General features: G+C 44.8%; 1 protein-coding gene across 2 annotated transcripts in view; it reads right to left on the reverse strand.

Annotated features, from left to right (window-relative positions):
- Positions 1–23,381, reverse strand: part of SIRT5 (sirtuin 5) — a 126,103-nt gene that overhangs the window by 74,729 nt on the left and 27,993 nt on the right. For both annotated transcript variants that reach the window (XM_069218120.1, XM_069218110.1), the window contains exon 2: positions 15,902–16,040. In XM_069218120.1, the coding sequence (XP_069074221.1) occupies positions 15,902–16,016 (115 nt within the window). In that variant the 5' untranslated portion in view covers positions 16,017–16,040. The remainder of the gene's footprint in view (positions 1–15,901; positions 16,041–23,381) is intronic.

A 23,381-nucleotide genomic window follows, 5' to 3' on the forward strand; every position in this document is an offset into this window, starting at 1 on the left:
TGGAGACAGGACTTGAGGGGTCCTGTTCTCCCTATTTAGGACTGGAGGAGGGACATTGGCCTCCAAGTCACTAATTTCTTCCTCTGTGATGTCATCATCAGAGGGGTTGGCTTTTTCAAACTCTGCCAACAGCTCCTGGAGCTGAATTTTGGTAGGTCTGGAGCCAATGGTTATTTTCTTTATATTACAGAGAGACCTTAGCTCCCTCATCTTAAGATGGAGGTAAGGTGTGGTGTCGAGTTCCACCACCTGCATCTCTGTATCAGACATTATTCTGCTAAGAGTTGGAATACTTTTTTAAGAATCTAAAACTGTTTCTAGAATCTAATTCAAACTTTTAACAAACTTTTAAACTCTAAAAAGACAATGCTAAACAGGGACTTAACACACAAGGCCCTAGCAGGACTTTTAAGAATTTAGAAAATTTTCAAATTGCAAAATGAATTTCTAATGACAATTTTGGAATTTGTCGTGTGATCAGGTATTGGCTGAGTAGTCCAGCAAATGCAAAGTCTTGTACCCCACCGCTGATCCACCAATGTAGGAAGTTGGCTCTGTATGCACTATTTCAAAGTAAGGAATAGTATGCACAGAGTCCAAGGGTTCCCCTTAGAGGTAAGATAGTGGCAAAAAGAGATAATACTAATGCTCTATTTTGTGGTAGTGTGGTCGAGCAGTAGGCTTATCCAAGGAGTAGTGTTAAGCATTTGTTGTACATACACATAGACAATAAATGAGGTACACACACTCAGAGACAAATCCAGCCAATAGGTTTTTGTATAGAAAAATATATTTTCTTCGTTTATTTTAAGAACCACAGGTTCAAATTCTACATGTAATATCTCATTCGAAAGGTATTGCAGGTAAGTACTTTAGGAACTTTAAATCATAAAAATTGCATGTATACTTTTCAAGTTATTGACAAATAGCTGTTTTAAAAGTGGACACTTAGTGCAATTTTCACAGTTCCTAGGGGAGGTAAGTTTTGGTTAGTTTTACCAGGTAAGTAAGACACTTACAGGGTTCAGTTCTTGGTCCAAGGTAGCCCACCGTGGGGGGTTCAGAGCAACCCCAAAGTCACCACACCAGCAGCTCAGGGCCGGTCAGGTGCAGAGTTCAAAGTGGTGCCCAAAACACATAGGCTAGAATGGAGAGAAGGGGGTGCCCCGGTTCCGGTCTGCTTGCAGGTAAGTACCCGCGTCTTCGGAGGGCAGACCAGGGGGGGTTTTGTAGGGCACCGGGGGGGACACAAGTCCACACAGAAATTTCACCCTCAGCAGCGCGGGGGCGGCCGGGTGCAGTGTAGAAACAAGCGTCGGGTTTGTAATGGAAGTCAATGGGAGATCTCGGGATCTCTTCAGCGCTGCAGGCAGGCAAGGGGGGGGTTCCTCGGGGAAACCTCCACTTGGTCAAGGGAGAGGGACTCCTGGGGGTCACTCCTCCAGTGAAAGTCCGGTCCTTCAGGTCCTGGGGGCTGCGGGTGCAGGGTTTCTCCCAGGTGTCGGGACTTAGGATTCAAAGAGTCGCGGTCAGGGGAAGCCTCGGGATTCCCTCTGCAGGCGGCGCTGTGGGGGCTCAGGGGGGACAGGTTTTTGTACTCACAGTCTTAGAGTAGTCCTGGGGTCCCTCCTGAGGTGTTGGATCGCCACCAGCCGAGTCGGGGTCGCCGGGTGCAGTGTTGCAAGTCTCACGCTTCTTGCGGGGAGCTTGCAGGGGTCTTTAAAGCTGCTGGAAACAAAGTTGCAGCTTTTCTTGGAGCAGGTCCGCTGTCCTCGGGAGTTTCTTGTCTTTTCGAAGCAGGGGCAGTCCTCAGAGGATGTCGAGGTCGCTGGTCCCTTCGGAAGGCGTCGCTGGAGCAGGATCTTTGGAAGGCAGGAGACAGGCCGGTGAGTTTCTGGAGCCAAGGCAGTTGTCGTCTTCTGGTCTTCCTCTGCAGGGGTTTTCAGCTAGGCAGTCCTTCTTCTTGTAGTTGCAGGAATCTAATTTTCTAGGGTTCAGGGTAGCCCTTAAATACTAAATTTAAGGGCGTGTTTAGGTCTGGGGGGTTAGTAGCCAATGGCTACTAGCCCTGAGGGTGGGTACACCCTCTTTGTGCCTCCTCCCAAGGGGAGGGGGTCACAATCCTAACCCTATTGGGGGAATCCTCCATCTGCAAGATGGAGGATTTCTAAAAGTCAGAGTCACCTCAGCTCAGGACACCTTAGGGGCTGTCCTGACTGGCCAGTGACTCCTCCTTGTTGCTTTCTTTGTTCCCTCCAGCCTTGCCGCCAAAAGTGGGGGCCGTGGCCGGAGGGGGCGGGCAACTCCACTAAGCTGGAGTGCCCTGCTGGGCTGTGACAAAGGGGTGAGCCTTTGAGGCTCACCGCCAGGTGTCACAGCTCCTGCCTGGGGGAGGTGTTAGCATCTCCACCCAGTGCAGGCTTTGTTACTGGCCTCAGAGTGACAAAGGCACTCTCCCCATGGGGCCAGCAACATGTCTCTGGTGTGGCAGGCTGCTGGAACTAGTCAGCCTACACAGACAGTCGGTTAAGTTTCAGGGGGCACCTCTAAGGTGCCCTCTGTGGTGTATTTTACAATAAAATGTACACTGGCATCAGTGTGCATTTATTGTGCTGAGAAGTTTGATACCAAACTTCCCAGTTTTCAGTGTAGCCATTATGGTGCTGTGGAGTTCGTGTTTGACAGACTCCCAGACCATATACTCTTATGGCTACCCTGCACTTACAATGTCTAAGGTTTTGTTTAGACACTGTAGGGGTACCATGCTCATGCACTGGTACCCTCACCTATGGTATAGTGCACCCTGCCTTAGGGCTGTAAGGCCTGCTAGAGGGGTGTCTTACCTATACTGCATAGGCAGTGAGAGGCTGGCATGGCACCCTGAGGGGAGTGCCATGTCGACTTACTCGTTTTGTCCTCACTAGCACACACAAGCAGGCAAGCAGTGTGTCTGTGCTGAGTGAGAGGTCTCCAGGGTGGCATAAGACATGCTGCAGCCCTTAGAGACCTTCCTTGGCATCAGGGCCCTTGGTACTAGAAGTACCAGTTACAAGGGACTTATCTGGATGCCAGGGTCTGCCAATTGTGGATACAAAAGTACAGGTTAGGGAAAGAACACTGGTGCTGGGGCCTGGTTAGCAGGCCTCAGCACACTTTCAATTGTAAACATAGCATCAGCAAAGGCAAAAAGTCAGGGGGCAACCATGCCAAGGAGGCATTTCCTTACACGGCGTCTGTGCGAAACGTTGAATCCGTGCACTTCGAGCAGCGTCGGTCACGACGTGGTGCAAAGACTTCCATGGAGTCGCGGACTTCAGCGGCGTCGGGCCTGCAAAGATCGTCGTGTTCCAGCAAAGGTCACGGCGTCGGGTGCAGGCGGCGTCACCGGATTCAGCAGCGGCGTCGGTCCGAAGTCGTCAGAAGTTGATTTCCTTGGATTTCCACCAGCTGTCCATTCACGGGCCCAGGGACTGGCTAGGGCACCACTTGTCAGAGCAGGAGTCTCTCCAGAGACTCCAGGTGCTGGCAGAGAGAAGTCTTTGCTGTCCCTGAGACTTCAAACACCAGGAGGGAAGCTCTAAATCAAGCCCTTAGAGATTTCTTCACAATATGGAAGGCACACAAAGTACAGTCTTTGCCCTCTTACTCTGGCAGAAGCAGCAACTGCAGGATAGCTCCACAAAGCACAGGCAGGGCAGCTCTTCTTCCTTTGCTAGTCAGCTCTTCTCCAGGCAGAGGTTCCTCTTGTTTCCAGAAGTGCTCTAAAGTCTGTGGTTTTGGGTGCCCTTCTTATACCCAATTTCTCCTTTGAAGTAGGCCTACTTCAAAGTAAAGTCTCTTTTGAATGTGAAATCCTGCCTTTCCCAGGCCAGGCCCCAGACACTCACCAGGGGGTCAGAGACGGCATTGTGTGAGGGCAGGAACAGCCCTTTCAGGTGTAAGTGACCACTCCTCCCCTCCCTCCTAGCACAGATGGCTCATCAGGAAATGCAGACTACACCCCAGCTCCCTTTGTGTCACTGTCTAGTGTGAGGTGCAACCAGCCCAACTGTTAAACTGACCCAGACAGGGAATCCACAAACAGGCAGAGTCACAGAAATGGTATAAGCAAGAAAATGCTCACTTTCTAAAAGTGGCATTTTCAAACGCACAATCTTAAAAATCAACTTTACTAAAAGATGTATTTTTAAATTGTGAGCTCAGAGACCCCAAACTCCACATGTCCATCCGCTCCCAAAGGGAATCTACACATTAATCAGATTTAAAGGTAGCCCCCATGTTAACCTATGAGAGGGACAGGCCTTGCAACAGTGAAAAACGAATTTAGCAATATTTCACTGTCAGGACATATAAAACACATTACTATATGTCCTACCTTAACCATACACTGCACCCTGCCCTTGGGGCTACCTAGGGCCTACCTTAGGGGTGTCTTACATGTAAGAAAATCGAAGGTTTAGGTCTGGCAAGTGGGTACACTTGCCAAGTCGAATTTACAGTTAAAAATGCCCACACAGACACGGCAATGGCAGGTCTGAGAAATGATTACAGAGCTACTTATGTGGGTGGCACAACCAGTGCTGCAGGCCCACTAGTAGCATTTGATTTACAGGCCCTGGCACCTCTAGTGCACTTTACTTGGGACTTACTAGTAAATCAAATATGCCAATCATGGATAAACCAATTACATACAATTTTACACAGAGAGCATATGCACCTTAGCACTGGTTAGCAGTGGTAAAGTGCTCAGAGTTCAAAAGCCAACAGCAGCAGGTCAGAAACAAATAGGAGGAAAGAGGCAAAAAGACTGGAGATGACCCTGCAAAAAGGGCCATTTCCAACAGGTCTGTATACAGTAGTTTCATCATGCCTAAGAATTAGTGTCCAAGACCCATCTGGCAGGGGACCACGAACAGAAAGGGCCCTTAAAAAGAATCAAAGGCTTTCTCAGTGTCAAGGAACACTGTGCTCAACTAAATCTCAGGCTTAAATCTATGTATCATGGAAAGCAGCGTTCAGAAATTGTTGAAGGTGGCTCTGCCAGGGATAAAGCCGGACTGACCTGGTCGAACTAAATAAGGCATTAATGGATGGAACAGATTACCCAGGAATCTGGCTAGGATCTTATTGTCAAGGTTTAAAAGAGAGATCGGTCTATATGGACCAGACACCCAGGGATCTTTTCCTGGCTTTAGGATGAGGGAAATGAGAGCATCTCTGATTGTGAAAGGGAGACTCCCAGACTCAAGGGCCGAGTGATAGAGGTCCAGGAGCCGAGGGCCAACAGGTCAATAAACTCCTTATCAAATTCTATGGTCAAGCCATCTGACCTAGGCACCTTTTCCGCCTAGAAAGCTGTCTATGGCCTGAAGAACTTCCTGTAGCGTAATCGGTTTCAAGAGAAACTCACTCATCCCACCCTCCACCCACGTCAAAGTAATATACTCAAGGAAAGTCTCTGTTTTATCAGTAGGGAGGAGAGGATTAAGGAATGTTGTCAAAATGGGAGCGGAGACTCCATAGATAATATGAAAATGTGTACCACTGTTTATGGTATATTCATTTTGGGGACAAGATTTGATAATAGTTAAACATTAAAATATAAAATTAAAAAATGAAAATATGACAATTTACTAGTATTTCTCTTAGTTGGCCTGTTGTAGCAGTAGGAATGCCTCAACCCCTTGCACAAAAGCTTTGGAACATCACAGGTCTGTTAAGACTTGTATTTCACTTAATGGCACTAAAGAAATCCAATCAGACTTTGTGGTTGCAACTTGGCTCTGCAACATAGAAAATGGCAGAAGTGAGTTGTTTCTCCCTGTTTTTTAAAGCTTCCTGTCTTGTACAACACGTGTTAGGGAATTTTTTAGTACAGCAGCGTTTGGGGATCAAGGTTCTGGTTGAATTGAAAGTACAAGGTATCGGCATTGCACAAAATTGAGAAGCTGATCTAAATAAAGAGACTATTTGAAACAAAGTACTAGAAAAGTGGGAAAATTATAAGAGAAAGATGTGTATGGATGTGGAGAGCCTCTGTCAACTTGTTCTCTGTGATTCTAGGATGGACTCTCAGGGTTTGCCAATATCAAAGAACCGGTGACATATTCTTAAATATATATGTTTCTGTCCGTACATTCCTCAAATGTTTCTTCCACTTTAGAATCGCTTGATCGTTTTCACTCCTACTCTGACAACAAAGACAAGCCGCACTACACTGTGACAAATGGTCAGATCATTGTCACCACCTACCTACTGAATAAGGTGTGAGAGTTTATCTGGAGCAGGAATGCATTTGCTATTCTAAAATGAAAGGAAAGTGGACAAGGCCTCTCTGAGAATGGAATCAAGCGCAGAATCAGTAACATCTTTTGGTCTGCTGCAGAGAGCACATGGTGGGAAAATGTGTATCTCCCCATAAACAAGCTGAAGTAGGTACAATCGCCAAAGAACTTTTCCAATTTTACTAAGTCACCTATCACCCACTGTCAGAAGTCGCAGTACCTCCGCCCAGTGCCATGGAGCTCCAAGTGCAGCCAAAAGGCTGGCAACAGAAAATCACAACAACTGCTGTAACTGCCAGAGGGGAGATGCTGACAGCAAAGAGAGCCAAGCATGAACAGGATGAACCATGCCACTGGGAATACTGGACAAATCCAGTGTAACCTGGCAAAATGAATATATATGGAGCACAGGAGGCCTGTATAACCAGTGCAAACAGAGGAGGAACAGCCAGAGAACAGTGCTGCATGCAAGGTCTGGGCAGCATCAACTATGCAACACAGATGGAGTGACACATAGATGTGGCATGTATACCCGAAGGTTAGAGTGCAGCATGCATTCAGCTCATGTAAAAGAGACAAGAATGGTTGTTGTGGCAGTGATCGGGTAGCTTAACCTGGCAGCCTTTTAAGCCCAAACCACTGCAAATAACAGACACTCTGCCATGAGGGGATGCCTTTCCAGCAGTCAACCCCAGGGAAAGACAAGCAATAGAGTTTGGAGAGAATCAGCTAAAGTCATACAAGGCTGGATGGTTATCCTTCTTCACCCCCTCCACCCATTCCTATGTGAACAAGACAACTGAGGGATGTTTTGCTATTGAACACAAAACAGAAAACACCAATAGTTAGAGAAAACATCCAACAAGCTGGCTACGGGGGTCATTCTGCCGACTAGACAGACAAAATGTAGTTAATGAACAGGTGACCACACCACATACAGGCTCTTAAAGCACATAAATGTAAAGACAAGTGTTAAGCAGCTAGAAGTAAATACAGAATACCACATGTCAATGAGCACACAACACATACCTCCGATGACGGGGATACAGAAGAACCCACATCTGAGAAATGAATAAGTGTTACCTGCAGAAGGGTGTGCCCTCATTAAACTTGCAAATCTGGAAGGCCTTAATGCAGCAATATAACAACTTGTGCTTACAAGCCTGGGGTCCAAGGAATATATATTAAAGGAGACTTGATGAGGGAAGCTCAAGCTCCTGAGCCTCCAGTAGAAAAGTCACAGCATCAAGAATGACTGAACTGTCCCATCAACTTCAATCAAGCTGCACAGAAAAGGGTATTTCCTGCATACTATGTCAAGGAGCAGAATGCCGGTCAACGACAACCAGCTAATAGAAGTGAGCACCCTTCGAGGAGTCACTGGGGGACTGCACGTCACACTATTTTGTTTCTATCTGCAAAGGATAATTCACAATGAATACAAACTACTATGGTCACAGAGTTACGAAGGAGAAAAGTGTAAACTGATCATGGAGTTGACAGCATGGGAGAAATTCCATGCAGCCTTTACCGGAGGAAAAATGGAAAGATACACATCCCTTTAAGGCAAGCTAGCTATGGCTGCAATAAAATGCACAGCATGCGAAAACTCAATACACACAGCATTATCATGCCATCAAAAATCTAGTTCCCAGAAAGGAGATGGTCTAAATTACCAGAGACTATGTGGAAGGCATTCTCGAAGTAATCAAAGCCAAAATAGGCACCACTGATTTTTATTTGAAGACAGGTAGACAAGAGAAAAATGGAAAGATCAAAGAGCTAGGAGAGAGAAGTAGCAATTTTTGAGAAAATAGTAAATGAAAGATCAGCATAGCAGGAGCAGATTTGGTTCACACTAATAATACTCTAAAAGGAAAATACAGATTTGCAGTGAGAACCCTAAACACAAGTCAAAGTGGAACAATATTCACATCAGAGGAATCCCCTCTGGGGCGGAGAGTTCGCTGCCCAAATGGAATTAGATTAGACTATACACATAGGACCTTTTCAATGATTACCCTCCACCCCCACCCGAACCCTCTGCCTCCAGATGTTAAGCGCCACTAAATGACCTGACAAGGATTTATTCCTTCAAGGACATAAAGCAAATTATGGAGGGTGTGTGACTACACAGCAACATACCATAGAAGGGCTTTACATTTCGCCCTTAGCGTGATCCGTCTCCATACCTACCAACAAATGCAGAAATTTTAAACCAGTTCCATTTTTTTTAAGAAGAAGAAGATCCTTTAGCCAAATCACTTTAGATTGTTGTTTTCAAAGAAGGATAAGTAATGTGCTATGAAATGACTCAATGAGGTTAAAATATTAAAAAAATGCAAAAACACTAAAGAGAAATGACTTGGGCGCCAAGAAGAAATGCCTGTCTGACACCATTTTACAAAGAAACAGAGGAAACAGCTACCATCACGAAGAAACTGCAGAGTAATGTTAAAATATTAAAACTCTTGGACATGCAAAACATTAAACACTGCTAAGATGAAGAAAGAGAACCAACTTGAGTCTCTTGGTCAGGAGGAGATACTGCAAAAGTTAAGGAACATGTCCTGCAGATCTGAAGCAAGTCAACACAACCTACAGGAACCTACAAGTCAGATTATCAGAAAAGGAGTCTTCTGCTTGGCTGGTCTATGGACTAGAGAGGATGACTGCTGGACACATCACAGGGAGAAAATGTGTGGGAAGTCCATTGTCTGGTAGAAATGTTTGAAAGTATATCGGTTGGGCAGAAAAGTATTTATTTTACACTTGAATTCAAAACTTTACCAAATTTATTGGGATTGCACAGTACATAAAGATTTTCTGGAATCGTGCTGGGACTCCTTCACTAGGAGTTCACTCTAGATGATGGATCTTCCACGCACCTACTGTAGGAAAGTACCATCTTGCCTGGCATTTTACCCCCATATTTCACTGTATATATGTTGTTTTAGTTGGATGTGTCACTGGGACCCTGCCAGCCAGGGCCCCAGTGCTCATAAGTGTGCCCTGTATGTGTTACCTGTGTTATGACTAACTGTCTCACTGAGGCTCTGCTAATCAGAACCTCAGTGGTTATGCTCTCTCATTTCTTTCAAATTGTCACCAACAGGCTAGTGACCAATTTTACCAATTTACATTGGCATACTGGAACACCCTTATAATTCCCTAGTATATGGTACTGAGGTACCCAGGGTACTGGGGTTCCAGGAGATCCATATGGGCTGCAGCATTTCTTTTGCCACCCATAGGGAGCTCTGACAATTCTTACACAGGCCTGCCACTGCAGCCTGAGTGAAATAACGTCCACGTTATTTCACAGCCATTTTACACTGCACTTAAGTAACTTATAAGTCACCTATATGTCTAACCTTTACCTGGTAAAGGTTGGGTGCTAAGTTACTTAGTGTGTGGGCACCCTGGCACTAGCCAAGGTGCCCCCACATTGTTCAGGGCCAATTCCCCGGACTCTGAGTGCGGGGACACCATTACATGTGTGCACTACATATAGGTCACTACCTATGTGTAGCTTCACAATGGTAACTCCGAATATGGCCATGTAACATGTCTAAGATCATTTAATTGCCCCCTCTATGCCATCCTGGCATTGTTGGTACAATCCCATGATCCCACGGGTCTGTAGCACAGACCTGGGTACTGCCAAACTGCCTTTTCAGGGGTTTCACTGCAGCTGCTGCTGCTGCCAACCCCTCAGACAGGTTTCTGCCCTCCTGGGGTCCAGCCAGGCTTGGCCCAGGAAGGAGGAACAAAGGACTTCCTCAGAGAGAGGGTGTTACACCCTCTCCCTTTGGAAAATGGTGTGAAGGCAGGGGAGGAGTAGCCTCCCCCAGCCTCTGGAAATGCTTTCATGGGCACACATGGTACCCATTTCTGCATAAGCCAGTCTACACCGGTTCAGGGACCCCTTAGCCCTGCTCTGGCGCGAAACTGGACAAAGGAAAGGGGAGTGACCACTCCCCTGACCTGCACCTCCCCTGGGAGGTGCCCAGAGCTCCTCCAGTGTGCTCCAGACCTCTGCCATCTTGGAAACAGAGGTGCTGCTGGCACACTGGACTGCTCTGAGTGGCCAGTGCCAGCAGGTGACGTCAGAGACTCCTTCTGATAGGCTCCTTCAGGTGTTGCTAGCCTATCCTCTCTCCTAGGTAGCCAAACCCTCTTTTCTGGCTATTTAGGGTCTCTGCTTTGGGGAATTCCTTAGATAACGAATGCAAGAGCTCATCAGAGTTCCTCTGCATCTCTCTCTTCACCTTCTGCCAAGGAATCGACTGCTGACCGCGCTGGAAGCCTGCAAAACTGCAACAAAGTAGCGAAGACGACTACTGCAACTTTGTAACGCTGATCCTGCCGCCTTCTCAACTGTTTTCCTGGTGGTGAATGCTGTGGGGGTAGTCTGCCTCCTCTCTGCACTAGAAGCTCCGAAGAAATCTCCTGTGGGTCGACGGAATCTTCCCCCTGCTACCGCAGGCACCAAAGAACTGCATCACCGGTACCCTGGGTCTCCTCTCAGCACGACGAGCGAGGTCCCTTGAATCCAGCACCTCTGTCCAAGTAACTCCCAAAGTCCAGTGACTCTTCAGTCCAAGTTTGGTGGAGGTAAGTCCTTGCCTCCCCACGCCAGACTGCATTGCTGGGAACCGCGTCTTTTACAGCTACTCCGGCCTCTGTGCACTTCCGGCGGAAATCCTTTGTGCACAGCCAAGCCTGGGTCCACGGCACTCTAACCTGCATTGCACGACCTCCTGAGTTGTCCTCCGGCGACGTGGGACTCCTTTGTGTAACTTCGGGTGAGCACTGTGTCACTCCTCTTCGTAGTGCCTGTTCCGGCACTTCTGCGGGTGCTGCCTGCTTCTGAGAGGGCTCCTCGTCCTGCTGGGCGCCCCCTCTGTCCCCTGACGCAATTGGCGACATCCTGGTCCCTCCTGGGCCACAGCAGCATCCAAAAACCCTAACCGCACGACTTGCAGCTAGCAAGGCTTGTTTGCGGTCTTTCTTCAGGAAAACACTTCTGCACGACTCTCCACGGCGTGGGGCATCCATCCTCCAAAGGGGAAGTTTCTAGCCCTTGTCGTTCCTGCAGAATCTTCAGCTTCTACTGTCCAGTAGCAGCTTCCTTGCACCCACAGCTGGCATTTCGTGGGCATCTGCCCATCTCCGACTTGCTTGTGACTTTTGGACTTGGTCCCCTTGTTCCACAGGTACCCTCGTTTGGAAATCCATTGTTGTTGCATTGCTGATTTGTGTCTTTCCTGCAGAATTCCCCTATCACGACTTCTGTGCTCTTTGGGGAACTTTAGTGCACTTTGCACTCATTTTTCAGGGTCTTGGGGTGGGCTATTTTTCTAACCCTCACTGTTTTCTTACAGTCCCAGCGACCCTCTACAAGGTCACATAGGTTTGGGATCCATTTGTGGTTCGCATTTCACTTTTGGAGTATATGGTTTGTGTTGCCCCTATCCCTATGTGTCCCCATTGCATCCTATTGTAACTATACATTGTTTGCACTGTTTTCTAATACTATACTGCATATTTTTGGTATTGTGTACATATATCTTGTGTATATTTGCTATCCTCATACTGAGGGTACTCACTGAGATACTTTTGGCATATTGCCATAAAAATAAAGTACCTTTATTTTTAGTATATCTGTGTATTGTGTTTTCTTATGATATTGTGCATATGACACTAGTGGTACTGTAGGAGCTTCACTCGTCTCCTAGTTCAGCCTAAGCTGCTCTGCTAAGCTACCATTATCTATCAGCCTAAGCTGCTAGACACCCTATACACTAATAAGGGATAACTGGGCCTGGTGCAAGGTGTAAGTACCCCTTGGTACTCACTACAGCCTCCTACACCTACCAGTTTCACATTTTAGATAGCTCTGGAGTTACAACTAAGTGGTAGAACTGAAGGAATTTTTAAACCCTGTAGGTCTTTTTGACATTAAGAGGACCACAAATTAGAAAGAAATATATTTTACATTTTACTCCACTGCTCACAAGACATATGCCAGACATAGATACTTTCTAGTAGGCTATACACTAAATTTTTTTTTAGAAACTATAATCCTTTCTCGTCATAGTCCACCTCATTTAAATGTGACACCTAGTGGCCTGACTCTCCTGGAGGTTGGATGAGGGACTGCTAAAGGACCTAGACGTGGTTTGGGAGATCCTAAAGGCCTTGCAATAGTTGAAAAGCTAGTTATGTGATAGAATTTAGTCCTGCCAATGAAGATAAAGAGGAAAACTGGAATGGCCTGAAAGGGGACTTCAGAAATGACTAATTATGTCATACCAAGCTCCATAGTTACGCTAGGGTAAACAAACAGTGCCCATGCCATTCCAGTTTACTTCAGGTTTACGTCAAGCTTCTCTTTGCCCTCACATAGAAACCACAAGTGCAATTTATATAATTTAACATTCAGATAGATGGAACAAGGATAGGAAAGGGTGAATTTTAGCCCCCATGGTTGCTCATGATTTGATTGCCACCATGGAAAATCCAATGCACTCTATTCTGCCACTTTTAGGAAAACTAGGGCAGTACAGAGAGGTTTATGGGTTTAAAACAAATGTTCAGGGGTGGTGGCCTGGGCTGGCATAGCAGTGGACACAGCATAGATTGCTCCGTGATCTAACCGAACTGCACCTTTCCTCACTCATCTGAGGTAGAAGAAAGGGGCACCACAGCTAGAACAGAGGATGTGAGCTGTCAGAGTGGGAGGGGCAACACAGATTGGAGGATGATTTTAGGACTAGTGCAGCCGGAGGAGGAAGATCAAGATGGTAGCTGCAAGGCAATAAAACCCACCACTGGGACTGAGAGCTGTTCAAGCACAGGGCAGAGGTGATATCCGACAGGAGAGGAGAAGACCTGGATAACTGACAACCTGTCCAACAAGCGGTGGCAGGCAGCAGTGCCAGCTTGGGGCCACAAATGTGGGGCCCACATGCAGCCTGTGGTGGTTTTCTGACAAGTACAAAGCTGCATGAGACAAAGCTGGAGCACTGAGGTGTAGTTGAATGCTGCACTTATACAGGAGGACCGTGTGGCAGCATCGAGGCCTGAGGCGCTGGCCCTGGTGTGGCATCCATTGCTAAGTGATCGTGAGTGGGTGAGTCCAGCTAAGTCTTGCACACTTAAGAGTGCAGTCCGGGTTGCAAGGATTAGAGCCCAGTCTAGGGTGTCCACTAGTACCAAGAGGGGCCCAAGGGGGATGATTTTATGTGGAAGGGCTGCAAGAGAACTCCTAAGACAAGCACTGGGATGGATGGACTGTATGTTATGATGTTTGTTGCTTGACTATTGACTTGTTTGTCTCTGCCCCTCACACTGCTTCGCTAAGAAGCATTTGGCTGCTCACCCTAGCTACTCTGAGAGTCAAGCCAGGAAAGGGTGTACTTGGACTCCTTTGCCTGTGGTATTATAGGTCAGTGTTACTATGGCTGTGGAAACAACCCCAACCACCATGACTGTGGCCTAATAGGTCCTGCCTGCCTTGTGCTCCTCTATCCCACGAAAGGGACCTGAAAAGGGATTATTAAATACTTTGAAAAGATTACAAAGGAACTTGTTTTTTGGTAACATGGAGGATTTCAGTAAAATCAACTATGTGACTGGATTACCAGCTGCCTCCTCAGGAAAGATGCCATTACTCCACTAACTCACTTTGACAAATGGCTACGAAATAGGGACCAGCAGATTCACAAGTTTCATTTACACATATGTTTCTTACTCAGGAGACAAAAAACGATGAGACAGATTATCAGGTTGCCACGCTAAAACGATAAGGAAGGACAATACTAAAAGAGTAAATGGCATGCATATTGAGAACACACAACCCTTTAGGGTGTCTGGAAGAAGTGGGTGATTAACATATTATACAGCTGGGAACACATCCTTGTCAAATGTCATAAACTGAACAGAAAAAGTGAGAGATGCTGGAGGGCCTGTCTGTGTGTGAAAGGACACTGCCCCATGTTTTCTGGAAACACCCACAATTTGAAAGAGTATTGGTTTGTATAAATGAAATAGTGAAGACAAATATTAGCATTGCTCTACAATAATCATCAGAATTCAGTTAATGTAGATCCTCATAAAATGGGGAACTGCAGCTTTACTTAAGATTTATGAAACATTAAGAACAGCTACTGCTGCAATCAAACAAGAAATTGCTGGACGTTGGGCAAAGGAGCTAGTACCAATGCCGGAATCCTGTTTGCAACGGGTTTGGCATCTATTAGTGATGGAGAAATCAGCACATGCAGAATAGCTACCCGAGAAATGGTTTGATTACACTTGGGAGCCCTCACTTTTTTAACTAAGAAATTTAGGAAACTCACCTGCCCAAGATATCCAAGACACCATTCTGCACAACAAAAGTCAACTTGACCCACAAAAAAAGCAAGAAATGTTAATAGGGAATGAGGCAGATTGGTGTTTTAAGGAAACCAAAATCTGTGACTGGGGTGAATGTTTGATTGATTCCACATTCCGTCCATCATTTGTGTTTCTTTGCTTTTGTTGCCCTAAGTGCGGTAGGCATGCCCAGACGTGGGTCCCGGGCACACTATGCCACTGGATTCAAGCTAGCCTGGCTGATGAAGGGTGATACTCTGAAACCGGGCCCAGGATGCTTGTTTCCGGTCCAGGGAGGACCTGGCCTGGCAGTTCGAGTTGGACTGTTCTCATGGGGAACAGGGTTAAGACTGATTTGCATATCGCTGGGTCCAAACTGGGGTGATATTGTGAGCAAAAGAATTGATGGATTTAACCCAGATCTGTGACTGGGGTGAATGTTTGATTGGTTCCACATTCCGTACATCATTTGTGTTTCTTTGCTTTTGTTGCCCTAAGTGCACCAGGTATGCCCAGACGTAGGTCCTAGCCTCACTATGCCACTGGATTCAAGCTATCCGAGACACCATTCTGCACAACAAAAGTCAACCTGACCCACAAAGAAAGCAAGAAATGTTAATAGGGAATGAGGCAGATTGGTGTTTTAAGGGAACCCAGATCTGTGACTGGGGGTGAATGTTTGATTGGTTCCACATTCCGTCCATCATTTGTGTTTCTTTGCTTTTGTTGCCCTAAGGGCGCCTGGCAAGCCCAGATGTGGGTCCCGGGCACACTATGCCCCAGGATGTTTGTTTCCAGTCCGGGAAGGACTTGGCCTGGCAGTTCGGGCTGAACTGTTCTCATGGGGAACAGGGTCAAGATTGATTTGCATTTGGCTGGGTCCAAACTGGGGTGGCATAGTGAGCAAAAGAATTGATGGATTTAACCTAGATCTGTGACTGGGGTGAATGTTTGATTCGTTCCACATTCCGTCCATCATTTGTGTTTCTTTGGTTTTAAGGGAATAAAGTCAAGAGAGGAGATCGCAGAAAGGCTCCATAGTAGTGCGAGCATTGGCGCATGTGTTCAAATGTGGTCTTGGCTCCGTGTAGGAGTAAGGGTTTAAAGGAGCAAAGCGGGGAAGGCTCGAAGGTGGGATAGAAGGTTAAATTCTTATGTGTTCAGTATGTTAAAATTCAATTAAAATATTTAAGTCAAAAATGGCACAAATCGATGAACCAACAAACGTTACTTACTAGAACTTGGACGAGCCATTTCCCAACAAGGCCCTTGTATTCCAATGGGTGGTGGTTTCAGGGAAGAGCACGCTTGGTACAGTAGTCTCCTACTGGTGAATTGCAGAAGAATCATCAGGAATATTTTAGAAACCAAGTTCTGAAAAAACAGCAAAGGAGACTTAAATAAAAAAAAGGTAACCTCACTCTACCCCTTCCAAAAGAATTATTTAAAAATGCTTTTAGGAATCTTCAAATCACATTACCATTTATGATATAAGCGCATTGTTAGTACAGTAGCAAATTCATGAAATTCAGTCCCTTTGCACCAAAGGTAGCAACACCATCCCCAAATACACATTAAATGTACTGCCAGAAAATCTTTCCAGTTTAGCATTAATCACCTCTCAAAAATGTGAACAATTAATCATGCTTCTCTACCATGTAATAGTGTCGGCTCATGTAATTGGGACTACTGAAACTGTAAAGACAAAGCCTGCAATTCCCTTGTGAAAGGTTTCTCATTTCTGTTTTCAGATTCTTAACAGTACAACATCTCCAGACTAGGAATATTGACAATGATGGAACACCTACATGCAGGTGCAAGTGAGCGAGAATGCTTGATGCTTGCAGCTGTTATGCGCCAAACGATTTACCACTCTAATGCAGTGTTTGGTAAAATATGTTGTTTGAACAATCGAATTGAAGGTTACAGCTAGTTGAGTTATTCCTCTGAAATACTGAGCTTACCACAATTACATAAGCACATCCTTTTATGGTACAATAGATCCATGCCAGACTGTCAGTCTGGTTAAATCTGCAGTTACAAAAAGCTTGTTATAAGCAGTGCAATGAAGACACAAAAGCATAAGAACAGGCACTAGTGAATAGAAGAAAATTGCAACAGTAGATCCAAACATTGGTAACTGAAGTAAAGTAACACAAATTAAAATAAGAAAGCATGATCGGACACCACTCTAATGCAACAATGCTCTCTGGCTGGTGGGTCGGCCAGATCATACAATAGAAACCTGCAAAAAACAGAGGGAAAGGCAAGAAGCACAGTGCCATCATACTACTGAAGCCACCTATGTGGGCTATAAATGACCATCAGAATTCTTACTGTGTGACTTAGGGCCCCATACAAGGTACCCTCAGTCAGGGGGATACTTATCTACAATTTTGGAGCACTCACTGTCAGTAACTAGTGCCCACCATGATTCAGCTCTAATGCGTCTGGGTTTGTCTGATGTCCTACTCGCCCATCAGTTTGAATATTATGGCAACCCACAGTGTAACTCCCAAGTACCTCCCACCAATATGCCTCACATCCTTCAATACATCGCTCTCAGCCAACTTCAACAGTTCAGGGGACCATGCACTTAACTGTGGGCCTGTGATGATTTCCATGTCATTGCAAAAGGCCATCTGGACAGCACACCTACCTAATGCAGTTTAATGTGACCTGTCCAACTGGGAACAGGATTTGAATTTTAAAGGACCTGGCCCTAATTACAACTTTTAAGGAGTGCATGTTATTTATAACAGTCAGAGGTAGGCGATTAGTTGGAACACTGAAGTAAACTGGTGTCTCTCTGTTAGTACTACCCCTTGAAGAGAACACTTTGTTTGAAATCTTAAAAGCAGCACAGTGCACCATATTGTATAAGTGGGTGAGCAAAGTATGGCTAGAGTCTGGCATTGGCCTAAGTCGGCCGTGGTCCAACCCACCAATGAGCCGTAATATAGCAAGTCCCGTGGCCGAGGCCCTGTCCACTCCGCTCCCTAACAAAAGATCTGAGAGATAAAAAAAAAAAGTCACCTTTCTGCTTTAAAAGAGGACTGAATGCAGCTGTGACATACATGGGCAAAAAAAAAAACTGGAAAGGGTGAAGTCATTTTCAAACATCTTCAACTGAAACTGGAGTTTTAATTCAGAAGCTGAAAGTATCTACTGTCTGCAGCCAAGTTGTGCTTTACAAGCGTCCCACTGAAGGTTTGTAATTCAAGAGAAACCTCTGTGAGAACTAAGAGGACTTTTGGGCCCCATCTGAACAAAGTATTTACTGTCTCTTCAAGTCCTTTCATTTTCTGTGAGTGGGCTCAGATCCCACCTATTGCTTACCACTGGTTGGCCTCATTTCACTCTTGTTTGCTCATTTCTTATTAGTTAACTGCTACAAGCTTTGCTCCTGTTCGTGTGTTGCTCCCCCAACCCTGGAGCACAGACCTATCACTTATACCCTTCCATTATTCATTTTCTTATAACCTTGATTTTCTTTGTATTTAAGCACTCTACTGAAGTGAGTCTTTTTCAGCTGGCTCCCTCGTGTACATACTCGGTGCCCTCCAGTTCATGTTGGCTAGGCCCCAACTGCCCCTTCTCCTTCAATTGTCTGAGTTCACTTGCACCCTCCCACTGTCCAGGTTGGTACGCCCCCATCCTCCCTCCGTTGTCCCTGTTGGCTTGCCCCTGCCCATGTCCATTTGCCCTCATGCTCCCTCGTGCTGCCTGTGCTGGCTTGGACCCATTCTTCTCTCCCATGGTCTCTCCACCTTCCATAAAACAAAAAAAGAAAGTGCCAAGACGTAGATACGGCTATCTGCAACATAGTGCTTTTTTCACTCCATCCTTTCTTTTGTTTCCATGTACCCTCTCCAACCACCCACAATCCCACCATTGTCTGTGTTGCCCCCTCACTCGCCATAACAAAATAAATTGCTATGACATGGACACTGCTGGTCGAGTCATAGCACTTTTTTTGCCCCACCGGCCCTCGGTGTTGCCTCATGCCCCTCCCTCTGTGTAGCCTCCCGCTATGCCTTCTTTCAAACAGCAAAAAAAAAAAAAAAAACAACAAAAAGAAAAATGAATTTGCGTTATACCACTTAAAAAAAAAAAAAAAAAAAAACATTCAGCAGCAGCCATGATGTACAGCAGCCATGGTACTTTACAACATAGGTAATAAAAAATAAATTTAAAAAAACACATTGACAAAGCCAATACCTCTCGTATGCGAGACCTAGTAGTTCTGTGAATGCTTGTTTGATGCTGGGCCTCCCCTGAAACAGTTGAGAAATGCAAAGCCACTGATAGTAACATAAAAATAGCGTGCTCTAGAGTCTTCACTCCAAATTGCTGGTTTATATTCCAAATGTCATTCAGGCCAGTGATGTCACCTGTTTTAATTCAGCTTCTGACAGAACTGATCTGTGACTTTGCTGATCTATGTTATAGAAAGCTGTATTGGTCCCTCATGCCTACTTGACTGCCAATTTAAACCACACTGTAACAATGTTAATTATTATTTGGGGTGGTCAATCACCCACCTCAAAGAATAATAACATTAACTTGTTAGGGTGAACCCCAAAGACCTCAATTAACCTGAGCTCAATGCCCTGGTAGCTACATCATGCATCAAACTGGGCTAACTTAGGGAAAAATGTAAAATATGTATGCTGTACCAAAACCATGTTAAGGAGAAAAACATCAAACAATAAAAGTCCCACATTAAATTAGAAAGATAGAGTACAATGTAATAAACAAAATGACACAGAGCCAACAAAAATCAAAAAAGAGGAACTGGAGACATGAATTTTTAAAGTGTTTTGTAAAAATGATACCAAAAAGCACTAAATGGCAATAATAACCTATAGCGGTCATAGGTCGAGACCTGGGCATGATTTCAGATTGACTGCGATAGAGCGCAGGTCGGGCACAACCGGCCTGTTCATTCACGTCAAATATTTAACCTTCTGAATTAGTCTGTTTTTAATGGAGCCCAAAATCTTCCAGCAGGGCATGCCTAAAGCTGCAACCAGGGAAGGATCATGGAAATTGGACACCTCTCCTGCAGAATCTCATTGTCAGTTTCAGGGGCAGCTCCTCTGGGTCTCTTCTAAGGTTCCCAGGGCCTCAGGAGCAGCATGCAGAGGTCAACACGAACCCCAGAATAGGCCACCAACAAGGTCCAGTCCATATGCAGTCAGTACTTGCCAACTGAGCACTTCATGAAAAAGGCCTCTTGCAGCTTATGGTGTCCCTGTAGTTAGCCAGGACTTCACTCGACTGACCTTTGGAGTCCACTTCTTTGTTCTGGGTACAAAAGGGGGCAGGTCCAGTCCTTCAGGACTCGTCTTAGGTCACAGACAGCAGGTCCACATCTCTTCTCATCTTCCGCGGACCTAGAAAGTGTTCTGAAGAGAGGTCCCTGGGGTGCAACATCTATGGCTGGCACGAGCCAGAAGTTACACTGACTCCTAGACACACCTAACTAATGGGGACAAAGTTCAGTGTGCCCTACTGCAAACCATCCCACTGTTCCCCTCACTCCTAAAATTCAAAGATGGGGAAGCCCTTTCTCCCTTATGCAGAGCTTTTGTGTCCACCCAGAGACATGGGCAGTGAAATGAACAGTCCCCTCCCCTTTGTCTGCTCCAAGTCAGTTCTTTGGATAGCTTCCCTTCCAGTGTGTTAGGAGCAAGCCTGGCTAGTGTGCGCCTTTGGGACAAAGGTTTTCCATTCCTCATATCTTTCTCCACTTAACTATGAATAGGTAGACCTCGCACCTCAGTAACTTTCAAGTTAACGAGAGTCCTGGGTACACCCCCAACTGTTCTTCCTGGGCTGATAGGGATCAAATACCCCACACCCACCCAATCATCTCAACGGGCCTAAGGCATTGTTCTGCTTTAGAATAATTCCACAACTCATAAAGATCAAGGTCTAACTGGCCAGCTGATGGCAGGTTAATGCAAATTAGCCTTCAGACGCTTCAGGCAGGGGAAGAGGTCACTTTCTAAAAGTAACTTTTCCAAAATATTTATTACAAATCTCACTTCACCACTGAAATAAATGTTTAGTAAAAAATTAAAAGTAGTCTCTAAATGACTATTTTACCTATGTTCTGTTAAAAGTCACAGATTCAAGTTTGACATTTTATAGGAACCAGTTACAGGCCTGTCAATGAAAATAGTTTTGGGGGTCTGGTCACTGGAGAAACATGCAGACTTGAATCCTGCACATGTTTGTGCATGTTCAATTTTTTTTTTTTACATCAGCCACCCTACCTTGTAGGTAATAAGATATACTCAGGGCTGACACTAATATTTTAAAGCAGGGTTTCCCGCCTGCAGTTATTTCGATTGTTACGACATCAGGTTTTTAGGCTGCTGCTGTCAGGTTATACTGAAGTGATCGCATCATCGCTGCTGCTGTCCACGGGTAGCATTTAACTTCCAGGACCTGGGTGTATTGCCAACACTATATAGTCTTATAGGCATGTTAAATATTTTAGTCAGGTGCAAACCAATTTAACCATGTTTATAGGGGAGTGCACACACTTCACCTCTGTTTAGTGACAAACCAGTTCAAAAACCAACAAAAATAGGGTCCTGAAAAAGATTAATGGCCATGCAGGAAATAAAGATTTGCTACATAGATCCTTTAGCTCAGAAGTCGCTCTGCAATCTATATGAAGTTGCTGCCCACTTTTACATTACATCACCCTTTCTTACATCCCAGAGTTTAGTTAAGAACTGCAAAACCATGTTTATTACAACAGCAAAAAATTCAATACTATACACTATCCTGAGTGCAGAGCATTAGACCATGAATAGCTGGGGGTTATATGATAAGTCGCTTGACAGCTATAAATAGAAGAAGCTAGTGTGGTTATATTCTTCTATGACAACTCTAAATAAATCCCTAATTGGAATGGATTAAAGTTCCGTAACTATGGCCAGTGATAAGACAATATAGGATAGAGAAATCAAAACGCCACCAACTACAAACATCAACAAATAAACAACACTCAAAGGGAAGCATAAGTCGACCAGTTAATAGAATATTACAATGTGAAGTAAACAACCTAATCAGAAATTAATCCCAGAAAACCACAGACTTAGTGATACTCATTATGAAAAAGGGGAGAACTCAGTAATGAGCTACCCAAACTATAACACAAGAGAGAAGACATGGTATGGCAGCATCATAAACTCTTAAAAAGAGATAGGAGGATGAGCACATTTTGGCATTGTTTTGCCATCAAATCACAGAGTACCAACAAATAAATCTGCATGACTGGAATTTATATATACATTATATACGAAAAAACAACTTTAGTGGATTATTCCACAAACACCATTTCAATTAACTGTGTTCATTTACCTGCACCTTCAGCTTTTGAGTTAAATACACTAACAGGGAAATTGCGCAAGTCTAGACTTACAAATTTCTGTACTAGAGTAAGAACGAAATGGGTGGGCTGGGCTTTTCCAGTCTCTCTTTAAAGACTGTATTATCACTCCTGGCTTCTGGAAATGTAGTATTACTACCCACCTTTTCAAAAAGGGTGATGTTTCTAAACCTAAAAGCTATTGTGTATTTAGAAGCCAGTGGCAAACTATTTAAAAACATCTCCTAATGCATCTCCAAGATTGGACTGAATAGGATAATATCATAAGCTTATACCATCAGCATTTAGGAAAAATCAGAATGGCATAGACAAGGTTTTGATGTTGAGGCTTTTCTTCCAGTGCTGACCCCTTTTTAGGGTTGACCGCAACAGCGCTAGCCTGTTGTAATCTCTCTGTGGTCTTTTAACCACGCTCACTCTTGCTATTCATTCTTTGGTGTGCTTCTTTTAAATGCTTAATTATTGATGCATTTTGTGAAAAGTCAATCATTTGTGTGCAGAGTTCCAGCCCAGGCGATTTAACTAAGTGAACGTTTTTGTTGGCCATCACACTACGTCACGCTTCCTCCAGTTACAGCATGCGATGCCCCCCCTCCGGTTTCGGTTTGCTTTTCAACTCAGCAGTGATCCTTTCTAGTCATTCACACAAGAAGCCAATAACTCTCCCACCCATGGCGGCCGTGGGGCTTTGAATTGATTTGCTTATGTCAACTGTTTTACTTTTCATTTTCAATTTATGTGGCAGGAAAAGTCCAGTTAGGAATGTACAAAGCTAACAGCTCTAAGTCGAGCAAATGCCAGACCCATTGCATTGCAAATGCTTCTTTGGTATTTGGGGTATTCTGTGCCTATGCCTTAATGACTATTTTCCAAATAAGGAATCCATGCCCAAATTTGCACATTTTTCTTCCAGGGGATTCTAAAAGGTACCCACACTTCTCCTGGAGGTCACAGAGAAAATAAAAAATATAGCTACATTTTGTGTTTTTTGGGGAAAATAGAAAACGATACTGTAGAAGAAAGCACACTTTAAAAGAAAATTACAACAATTGAAGTTGTGCTGTGCCAGGATCACTATGTTACCAGCTTTCAGGAACAAGCAGAACTGTATCAAGCAAAATATTCCTACCATTGTTTATGCATCCTTTTAACAAGAAGACCATTTTTGTTTCTTTCAATCTACTTGCAGTTTGTGATGGAAACAGTAGTGAAACCCCTGGGTGATCCTAGAAAGCAACATTTTTCTGAACAGTAGACTAAATTCTAAATTCAGCATAGGGGCACTTGTGTAGTAGGTCCCTAAA

Source organism: Pleurodeles waltl, chromosome 2_1 (assembly GCF_031143425.1).
Source record: "Pleurodeles waltl isolate 20211129_DDA chromosome 2_1, aPleWal1.hap1.20221129, whole genome shotgun sequence".
In the NCBI taxonomy this organism is placed as follows: domain Eukaryota; kingdom Metazoa; phylum Chordata; class Amphibia; order Caudata; family Salamandridae; genus Pleurodeles; species Pleurodeles waltl.